Source organism: Rattus rattus, chromosome 16, assembly GCF_011064425.1.
Source record: "Rattus rattus isolate New Zealand chromosome 16, Rrattus_CSIRO_v1, whole genome shotgun sequence".
Classification (NCBI taxonomy): domain Eukaryota; kingdom Metazoa; phylum Chordata; class Mammalia; order Rodentia; family Muridae; genus Rattus; species Rattus rattus.
This window is the reverse complement of record NC_046169.1, coordinates 1,192,841-1,203,299: the sequence shown is the minus strand read 5'-3', so window position 1 is coordinate 1,203,299 and position 10,459 is coordinate 1,192,841. Positions and strand designations below refer to the sequence as shown.

The window sequence follows — 10,459 nt, the reverse complement described above, 5'->3', positions numbered from 1 at the left end:
GTCTGCAATTGTATTGGTGTTAGTTTTCACTATTATTGGTGTGTGTGTGTGTGTGTGTGTGTGTGTGTGTGTGTGTACAGGCACATTCCCTGTGGGAGCTTAGGATGGAACTCAGATCTTCAGGCTTAGCAACAAGTGCCTTTACCTGATGAGCCACCTTGTCAGCTCCACTGTTAATTTATTTTATGTTTAAAGTCAGGATCTTGTGTGCCCCAGGCTAAGCTCCAATCCTGATCCCCCTGCCTCCACCTTGTGAGTAATGACATTAAAGATTTGCTTCTCTCTGGCTCTCTCTCTCTCTCTCTCTCTCTCTCTCTCTCTCTCTCTCTCTGTGTGTGTGTGTGTGTGTGTGTGTGTGTGTGTGTGTGTGTGTGTGTGTGGTGTATTATGCCAAAGGTTGGCCTTGAGTGTCTTCTTCTATTGCTTGCCACTTTATTTTTTATTAATTAATTAATTAATTTAATTTATTTACAGGCATTGTCAAACCCATTGCACAGACCAGCAACCACCATTCGGGTCTGAATGGGCGTGGGGAGTAAAGGGTAGAGGACTCTGGACTGCACATATTCGTAAGGCCCAGACAGGGTTAGCTCCTCTTCAAGGTGGTTGAGCGGGGCTGTTTTCTTAGACACACAGCCACCTACTGGTATGTGTGTTGAAAATGGAATATGTCTGCCCTGATCCTATATGAAGTTTCTACCGTTGTTCTAGAAGCCTTGTTATGTTCTTCTCGGAGCCATTTCTTTATTGATTTCTGCTGGAATTCAGCGCTGGGTGGAGGGGCTCAGGCCAGGGAGCACAGGCTGCCTGCGTTGTGGACACGTGGCTCTGGCCTGGAGGCTGGTGCAGCCACGCTGCTGGGCGGGAGCTCACTGGGGAGGGAACTTGTTGGGCTCCCACTAGCTCCTAGAGAGAGCAAGGGTTGGGAGAATCCAGTAAGGCATTAGGAGCAGAGGTTGTAAAGCGAAACAGAATCAAGAGTAAAGAATTAAACTGAATTCCCCACGGGAGTCAAAAAGTAGTAAAAAGAGTAAAGAAAGTCAAGGTCTGCTTGGTCGAATCTGGCATCTGGGGGCATATTGGCGCTCCCACGTTGTGATCAGAGACTCGAGGCTATAGAGCTGTTTGGGGTGTTCATGCCCTGAGGAATCTGAGGGGGGCATTTCCAGGCTTTTAAATTGTTATTTCGGGACCATTTGGGGTGTCCGAATCAGGAGGAGATCTAGAGTGAGCTCCAGACCTTTAAATTGGAACCTCGGTGTTATTTGTGTTTGCTGCGGTCAGGAGGTGACCTGGGGGCGTCCCTGGGCTTTTACATTGGAACCTCAGGCCTGTTAGTGGTTTTCGCGTTAGGAGGGGATCTGGGGCTCCCTAGGCTTTTAAATAGGAACCTTGGAACTCTTTGGGGGCGTTCGTGTCAGGCGCGGATCTGGGCAGCTCCCGACGTCTGACAGGGGAGTCTCAGAGTTGTTTGGGTGTTTATGTCAGACTGGTATCTGAGAACACTTACAAGCTTTTAAATCGTAACCTTTCTAAATCGGCAGTTCGGGGTGTGTGGATTGGAAGAGTCTGGGGTGCACGCCGGGCCTCTGAAGTTGGGGGCTCCACAGGCGGAGTCGAAGAGGCGACTGGGCGAGCGGGCAAAGGGGCGAGGAGGCGTGGCATTGCCAGCTCTGGTCACGCCTCCCAGAGCTCCGCTGGCTTGTCTCTCCCTACCCCACCCCCCCTCAGCGGGCCTCACTTGTGCGCGCAGTCCCTTCCCTGCCTTAATCCGCGCCACCTTTTCCCTTGGCCCGCGCGGGCCCAGCTGACGGGCCGCGTTGTTTACTGGCCGGAGTCGAGCCCTAGCTCCCGCCGCCGCCACCAGCCCAGGTGCCCTCCCGTGCGCGCGTCCCTCTGTCTCAGACTCCACACAACGCGACCCACCCAGAGCTGCGCGGAGAGGAGAAACGGGAGACCCGGCCAGGGGACGCACCGCGGTGAGCTCTGGACTCTTCGATTGCGGACACGGGACCGGGCCTGGGTGACCCGGGGTTGTAGTCTGCGGGCCGCGCCACAGTGTTGCTTGCAGCCGAGGCCTGTGTGCTCTTCCCCGGACTGTCCCCAGGGCCCTCTAGGCTGTAGATCTGCGGCCCGTGAGCCACCGGCGTGGAAGAGAAGGACGTGCGGCCCCTAGCGCCTGCCTCTCCAGCGACCTTCTCACGGAGTATGTCCCCAGTGGGCCGGCGTGGCGTGCTCTGATCGCCGGGGTCCCAGCTCCTACTGCTATGGGCTCCGGGAGAGGATGTGAGACGACGGCGGTGCCGTTGCTGATGGCCGTGGCCGCGTTGCTGGTGGGCACAGCCGGCCACCTGTACCCTGGAGAGGGTAAGTCTGGCACACGGGGCGATCACAATGTGTCAGGGACACTCCTCCCACCGCCCCAGCTAACCTAGAGCCCTCACCCTAAGGAGTGAGGGTCGAGGACACCCCCTCTCCACTGCCACAGCCCACATAGAGAACTCTCCCTTTGGGCTGAGTAGTGGGGACACCCTTCCCATCGCTCCATACAACTTAAGAGTACCAGCTCCCCCATAAAGGACTCAGGGCACCCATTTCACCACCCCAGCAAGATAGTCCTAAGGACTGAGAGTTATGGACATTTCTCTTCCTCGGCCAACCTAGACCTCCCTCTCCAAGGACTTAGGTTGAGGACTCCCCTAGTGTCCTTGTGTCTATGAAGAGTCCCCTCCCTAGTGAGTGATTACCTTTCCCCTGGGGAGGGGGGAAGAGTGGGCTTGGTGGCCCTGGTCCTGCGTGAAGCCGGCTGACCTTGGCCTTTGCCCACTGGGTTTGTGGCTCTGTACCCCGCGTATGCCCATCTCGGGTCTGAGGAACCTTGCCCCAGTGCCCGCCCAGCCTTCGGCTGTCTGTCCCCAGTGCACCTCTCAGTCGTGTCTGTTCTTTTCTCTAAACCCAAATCTGCCCTCCGAGGCTCTTTGGGGTTGCCTTAAGTAAGTATGGTTACTGGGGTGCAACAGATTCAGACACCTGAGCAGTTTAAACGCAAAGTCCGGGGTATCCTCATCGATGGAGAAGCGACCCCTTGTGTATAATAAGTTCATGGCTGCCGTGTTTATAATTTTCTACTTCCAGATGTCTAGAGGCAAAGTCTACATACCTTTGGCCCCACAGCAATCATAGTAACAGTAGGGGTAGCTTTCAGGATGGTTATAATTAGAATGATTATGAGTCTCCAGGCTGGTTTGCCCTAGAACCTCCCAGTGTTCCCCTGAGGCCAAAAGTGTTGCACACCCATTTCACAGAGGGCTAAACTGAGGTTCAGTTAGCGTGCTAAACTCACTCGTTCAGAGGCTGGTCTTATACTTCTGTGCTTGGTTATGGCCAAGGCAGGAGGATAGCCAGTTGCTTGTGGCAAGCCCAGCTATTGATTGAGTTTGAGGCCAGCCTGGGCTAAGTTAGGCACTGTTTGAAAAAAAAAAACAAACCATGCAGTGACAAATGCCTTTTGAGTTACTGGTTCAGCTTTCTCTGAAAATGGAAATTAATTACCAGGAGGAAGGGGTCCAGGAGAGAAGGAATTGCAGCTCCTTTGTGAATGAGGGAGGTGTGCGTATTAGTGGGGAGGCTGCAGGATTCTGGAATAGGTTGGGTTGAGCTTATGGAGTGGATCTGTTAACCTGGTAATGAGGTCCCCAGCATCTGATATACAGAAGGTGCTCAATGAAGGATGGCCATTGATTTGGGGTGTGTGTGTGTGTGTGTGTGTGTGTGTGTGTGTGTGTGTGTGTGTGTGTGTGTGTGTGTATGTGTGTGTTTGCAGACGCCCTCGGTTGACTTTGGGTGTTTGTCTCTGTCACTCTCGACCTTGTGTTTTGAGACAGGGTCTCTCAATGAACCTAGAGTTTGCTGATTTGACTGCACTGTGTGGTCGGTGAGCCCCAGCCCTCCGTACCTCCTTTTTGTCACTAGGGTTATAGATGTGTCCTGAAGTGCTGGCTTCATGTGTGTGTGGTTGGATCTGAACTCAGGTTCCAATGTTTGGGCAGCAAGGGTTTTCACTTACTGAGCCTTCTCCCCAGCCCATGGTTTGGGTTCTCATTAAGGAAATCTAAGAATTGTTAACATCTACACTGCTCTCTGGGGCTCTTTGGGGTTGCCTTAGGGAAGTAGGGGTATGTTGTATGTGTGGCTGTGCACTCGGGCACCTAGTGTCGTCCCTTGAGTTCTGTTTTTACATTCTTTTGGTAATTAATTGTTCGTCTGTGCCTGGATTTCCTGAGTTCAGAAAACAGAGCTTCTGTGGCTTTGTATACCTGCAGGGTTCTCGAGGACGGGGCCTGGTGTTTGTTCCTCACTGATGTTAGAACCTCAGCAGTGCTGGACACGTAGTAGGTGCACATAAATGTTTGTTCCCTACTGGTACACAGAGGGCTTGTGCAGTGAGCCTACTGGGTGTGTGGCCAGAGTGTAGTGCTCCCCGTGCATGCACGAAGTCCCTGGATTTCATCCCTAGACTCACAGAAACCGTGTGTCTGCCTGTCATCATAGCAGTCTGAAGATATAGGCAGGTCTATCAGGGGTTCAAGGTCATCCTGGGCTCCGTAGTGAGTTTGAGGCCAGCCTGGGCTACAGGAGACCCAAACGACAATAAATATGATCTCGTGAGTCCTTCCCACACTTCTTCAGAGCCTCTGGCTTTTGCACGGGAAGAAAGGACAGGACTATAAAGGTAGCTGACTGGCTGCTTGCCTACGACGGCAGTTACTTGCTGCTTACTGGGTTTCTTGTTTCCTTACTTTTAAATTAAATTAATTAAATAGTTGATTAATTAATCTCTCTCAAGACCAGGTCCTATGTGTAGCCTAGGCTGGTCTGTGTAGACCAGGTTGCCCTCTAACTCACAGAGACCTGCCTGCTTCTGCCCCAGGAGTGCTGGGTTTAAAGTCATGCATCATTATGCCCAACTTTATTTATTAAAATTGAGCTCATGGGCGGGGGGGAGCATGCATATGTCACAGTGTGGGGAATAGAGGACAGCTTGCAGGAGTCAGTTCTCCAATGGGTTCTGGAGATTGGAATCAGGTCCTGAGGCTTGGCAGCAACCGCTGTTAACCATCTCCCTTGACCTTGTACTGGATTTCTTAATAAACACTTGCTCTTTTGCATTGGAACCTCCCCGCCCCTGCTTTGGGGTGATCGTTAACAAAAATCCTATCAAATAAAAGAGTCGTGATGCCTCTCAGTGGCTTGGTGTAGGCCAAGGAGCTTTCTAGAGCATGGATCTGTAATGTCCACTGACAGGGTGCATTTGCTTGGGAGGGGAGGTGGCAATGGTGGTGAGGATCTGTATGACGCTTAAGAAAGGAATGGGTCCTTTGTGAGAGATGTGTCCCTAAGGGCACCTTCCATGGGGCTTGTGTGTGTGAGCGTAGTGGATATGTGTGCTGGTGTGGGTGAGTTCACGCGTGTGAGGCCAGAGGTCCACACCAGATGCCTTCCGAGACTGCTTCCCACCTTTTATTTTTTAATGACTTTCTAACTTTAAATTAGTTTCTAAATTATGTAACTTTGCAAATGTATGCATGTTTTGTGCACACGCGTGTATGTGTGTGCTCATACGTGTCAGGGCGTTCGTGCAGAGGTCAGAGGACAGCCTCGTGGAGTCAGTTCTCTGCATCCATCTTTCGATGTGTCCCAGGGATCAGACTGGGTTCCTCAGGCTTGCGTGACCAGTGCTTTCACTTACCGACCATCTTGCCAGACCCCAGGCGTGTCCTCTTAACTTCACCACTTGCCTCACTCTGGGTTGTAGCGGCTGTTGTAGCTCTGCTAAGGTGTTTAGTGGGCACCCGTGGTCTCTGCTATCCCTGCCAAGGCCTCGCTTTATCCCCTTCTCCTTGCTCTAGAATCCTCCATCACCCTGCTGCTCTCCTCTTTAGCCTGTAAACACCGAGTACAGCCTACACTCCATTAGTCACTTCTGACCTCTGATTCCGTTGTGCTCCTTCCGGGACTCTCTCACATTTCTGCTGCCTTGTCTGTCGGTTACTGTAAGATTCCTAGCTTATGTCTGAACACAGCTCCTCACCTCCCAGTCCCGTTTCCTGCCGGTCTGGCCTCAGGGGCTACCCTGGGTTTGCTTTCCTGTGTTCTGCACTGTGCTCCAGGAGGGGTCCCCTTGTTCTTCCCTCCGTGTGGTGTGTAGGCTGCCCTACGCGCCTCTCCTGGCCCAGCTCTTCTGCTTGTCCCAGTCTTTCTTCTACAAAAGAGGTCAGTAAACTGTAGGGCTTGTGCTAAATTCACTGTTTTCGTAAAGTTTTATTGGCACAGGGCCACACACCTTTGCGTACACTCCTTTCTGACAACTTTCATGCCCTGATCTTAGGGAGTTAAGCAACAACAACAACAGCAACAGCAACAGCAACAGCAACAGCAACAACAACAACAACAACAACAACAACAACAACACAACACAACATGTACACCCCGGCCTTTCACCCAGAGTTTTCTGGATTGTGACTTTTGGTGTAGTTGTTGTTGTTGTTGAGGTGCTTGGGATCTGACCTAGGAACTTGAGCATGGCAGACAAGTGCTGTACCTCTGAGCACGCTTCTCCCCCATCTCCTTCCTTCTCTCCCCACCCACCCTTTTTCTTCCCTCCTTCCTTCTCTTTCTTCTTTTCTACTCCCAACGTCCTTTCTACTCTTCCCCCTTCTCCTTTTGCTTCCTTCCCCCTCTTCCTCTAACATGTTTCTTTGTTTTCTTCTTTTTGATTTTGGAGACAGGGTCGTGTATAGCCCAGGTTAGCCTCAAATTTCTTCCGTGGCTGAGAGGAACGTTAACTCTCAGTCCTCTTGCTTCTGTGTGCTGGCACGACAGGGGCGAGCCCCGTACACATCGTCTGGTGTACGCCGAGCCGAGCAAGGAACCCTGGCCTTGGCTTTGCCGGGCAAGCTCTCTAAAGGCTGAGCCACATCTCCAGCTTCTATGTCATGAACGTAACTCTCCTTTATCTGCCTTCGTCTGTCTACTCATAGCTTGTTACAGTGAGAACTTAAAGTCCTGTCCCCTGGTCGTTTGAAAAGTATTGCTTTGGAGACTGGGAATGTGGTTCAGTTGGTAAGGTGGGCTCGAGGCCTCGGATTCCAGCCATGGTGCTGCTTAAGTGGGGTGTGTGGGTGCCTCCGGGAACACAACACTTGGTGGGTGGAGACTGGGAGATCAGGACTTGAAACTCATCCTTGGCTACGTAGGAAGCCAAGGCCAGCCTGGAGTTTTGTGTCCAGATCCAGTTTCAGAGCACTGGCTGTTCTTCTAGAGGCCCTTGGTTTGGTTCCTAGCACCCAAGTCAGGAGGTTCCTAGCCGTCTGTAACTCCAGCTCCAGGAGTCACTGAAGGAATGCACACACACTTAGACCGATGGACAGACGACAGACATACACACTTAAAACAACAACAACAACAGCTGGGTATCACACTGCATGCCTTTAACCCCAGCACTCAGGAGGCAGAGGCAGATCTGTGAGTTTAAGGATAGCCTGGTGTACATGGTGAGTTCCGGGCCAGCCAGAGCTTATGTACTGAGACCTTGTCTAAACGAACAAACTGACAAACAAGCAAACAACACCCAACTTCCCCAAAACAACGAACAATGAAGCAAAACTTAAAAACATACAAACATGGGCTGCAGAGATGGCTCAGTGGTTAAGAGCACTGACTGCTCTTCCCGAGGTCCTGAGTTCAAATCCCAGCAACTACATGGTGGCTCACAACCATCTGTGATGGAATTGATGCCCTCCTCTGGTGTGTCTGAAGAGACTGACAGTGTACTCACATACATGGAATAAATAAATAAAGCTTAAAAAAAAAAAAGAGGACTTGGGGTCTGCAGTGCTGTGTGCCTACGATGTCCTCTATTTAAAAAATATATATACACACACACACATACATACAAACACTATTTTAAGGAAATGACTTCTGCCCGTTGAAGATTTTATGTGGGGTGAAGTGATGTCCCCTTCCGAGACTGACTCACCTCTTCCTCTGGGCAGGGCCCGTTCGTACACAGCTGTACACTTCCCCAAACATCTGCCCCTCCCTCTTAATCCTTTGATCCCCAAATTCATCCTGGCTGAGGGTAGAAGGAGAATGACTTCTCTTTTTCTACAAGATGTTCTGTTTCTCCCCTCCCCTCCTGCTTAGTTACTTCATGCTAACTGCAAGACCTGCTTTCTGTATGTACTTATCTAATCTTTCGGTTTTTATTTTCTATCTATCTATCTATCTTCTATCTATCTATCTATCTATCTATCTATCTATCTATCTATCTACCTACCTACTATCACCTATCTATCTATGTATGTATCTATCATCTATCTATCTATCTATCTATCTATCTATCTATCTATCTATCTATCTCTCTCTCTCTCTATATACTTATCTATATATCTAATTATCTATCATCAATCTACCATCTATCCATCTGTCTATCATCTATCTATCTATCTATCTATCTATCTATCTATCTATCTATCTAATCTATCTATCATCTATCTGTCATCTATATATCTCTCAATCTCTCTCTATATATATTTATCTATATATCTATTTATCCATCACCGATCTACCATCTATCTCTCTGTCTATCATCTATCTATCTATCTATCTATCTATCTATCTATCTATCTATCTATCTATCATCTTTTTGTTTTTCTGAAACAATGTTTCTCTGTGTAGCCCTGGATATCCTGGAACTCACTTTGTCAGCCAGAGATTTTGAATTCAGAGATCCGACTGCCTCTGTCTCCCCAGTGCTAGAATTAAAGTCACCTCACTTGGCTTATTCTTTTATTTCTTTAAGATTTTGTTTTTAATTATGTGCATGTGTCTGTGTGAGTTTGTGCATGTGGGTGCAGTGTCTGTGGAGACCCGATGCGTGTGTCAGAGTCCCCTGGAGCTGGAGTTCCAAGGCGCTGTGAGCTGCTCAGCATGGGTGCTGGAGCTGAACCCTGGTTGTCGCAAGAACACTATGAACGCTTACCACTGAGCCATCCTTCCAGTCCTATCTTTTGTTTTAAGCCATCTGTATAGAGGTGTATATTCTAGCACTCAGACTCGACTCTCTCATACCACCTCTTTGCCATTTTTTAAATATTTAATTAATGCACTCATCTAAAAACATTTCTTAAGGCAGGATTTTACTATGTAGCTGAGGCTGGCCTGGAGCTGCTGGTGTGTAGCTCAGGTTGGCCAGGAACTTGTGGTGATCGTCCTGCCTCTGCTTCCAGAGTGCCAGGGTTACACATCTGCGTCACCATCGCAGCTTCCACCTCTTTGATGGCGTAACTCCATCCGTATAATCTTCTTTTCCAGAGTGAAATAAAAAGTGCTGTAATTAGATGAATAAATCCTTAAGACTGAAATTTTTGGTCCTCTTATCCCCAGCCCTGGTATTTATAAAGTTGCTTAGCTGCTGAAATTTATTTGGAACCCCTAGATTAATTCCTGTGATACACTTATGGTCATTTGAGGACACTACCAAAAAAAATGGGGCTTTGAATTTGCAGACCAGCAAGGTAACCCTCCATGTTCTTCCCGTTCATGCTGTGTTCACGTCTGGGGAATCATTGCATGCGGATCTTTTTGTTACTGCATTGTTTGTTTGTTTGTTTGTTTGTTTTTCCTTTGAGGCAGTGACTCATGTAGTTCAGGCTGGTCTCAGAGTCACGGGGCAGCTAAGGGTGGTCCCCATCCCCTGCCTCCACCTTCCGAGTGCTGGGATTCTAGACACACACCTGGTTCGTGTTGGGATGGAACCCAGAGCTTTGTGCACGGTAGGCAAGTCCTTCCTCCACGGGGCTACGGCTGGAGCCTGCAACTGTCTATTTTGTGTGTGGCCTGTTGGGATTCCTGTTTGCTCATTTTTGGGTCTTTTGTTGGTGACCCGGCTGCTTAAAATGCCCCCTCTGCATGTTTTGAGGGCACTGTCTTTTATCCCCGAGGCGCACAGGCTGGGCCTCACTTAGAAAGTCTGTGTACTCAGAGATGCTCCACTGTGCAGACTAGCCAAGGTCTAGAAACAGCCTAGATGCTCAGTGGCAGGTGAATGGACAAAGAAAACACGGTCTGTAAAATGGAATTTTATGCAGTCATGAAGGAAGATGTAATCATGGCACTTTTTTTAAATTAGGGAAATGGATATAACTAGAGACCATTATTTTAAAGGGAAATAATCCAGAAATTAAAAAAAACCCACCTATATCATGTTCTCTCTCATGTATGGGACATAGGTTAAAAAGTATATGTGGTATGTGTCTGTGTCTGGTGTGTGTAAGTGTGTGTCTGTGTATAGTGTGTGTGTGTATGGCGTGTGTCTGTGTATAGTGTGTGTGTCTATGTCTGTGTATAGTGTGTGTGTATATGGTGTGTGTCTGTGTATAGTGTGTGTGTGTGTGGT

The 10,459-nt window shown here is 49.2% G+C and overlaps 1 protein-coding gene across 3 annotated transcripts in view; it reads left to right on the top strand.

The window, feature by feature from the left end:
- Window positions 1–1,737: 1,737 nt before the first annotated feature.
- The window catches only part of Insr (insulin receptor), a 140,791-nt gene continuing 132,069 nt past the window's right edge, over window positions 1,738–10,459 (top strand). For all 3 annotated transcript variants that reach the window (XM_032887234.1, XM_032887233.1, XM_032887232.1), the window contains exon 1: window positions 1,738–2,367. In XM_032887234.1, coding sequence (XP_032743125.1) covers window positions 2,268–2,367 — 100 coding nt within the window. In that variant the 5' untranslated portion in view covers window positions 1,738–2,267. The remainder of the gene's footprint in view (window positions 2,368–10,459) is intronic.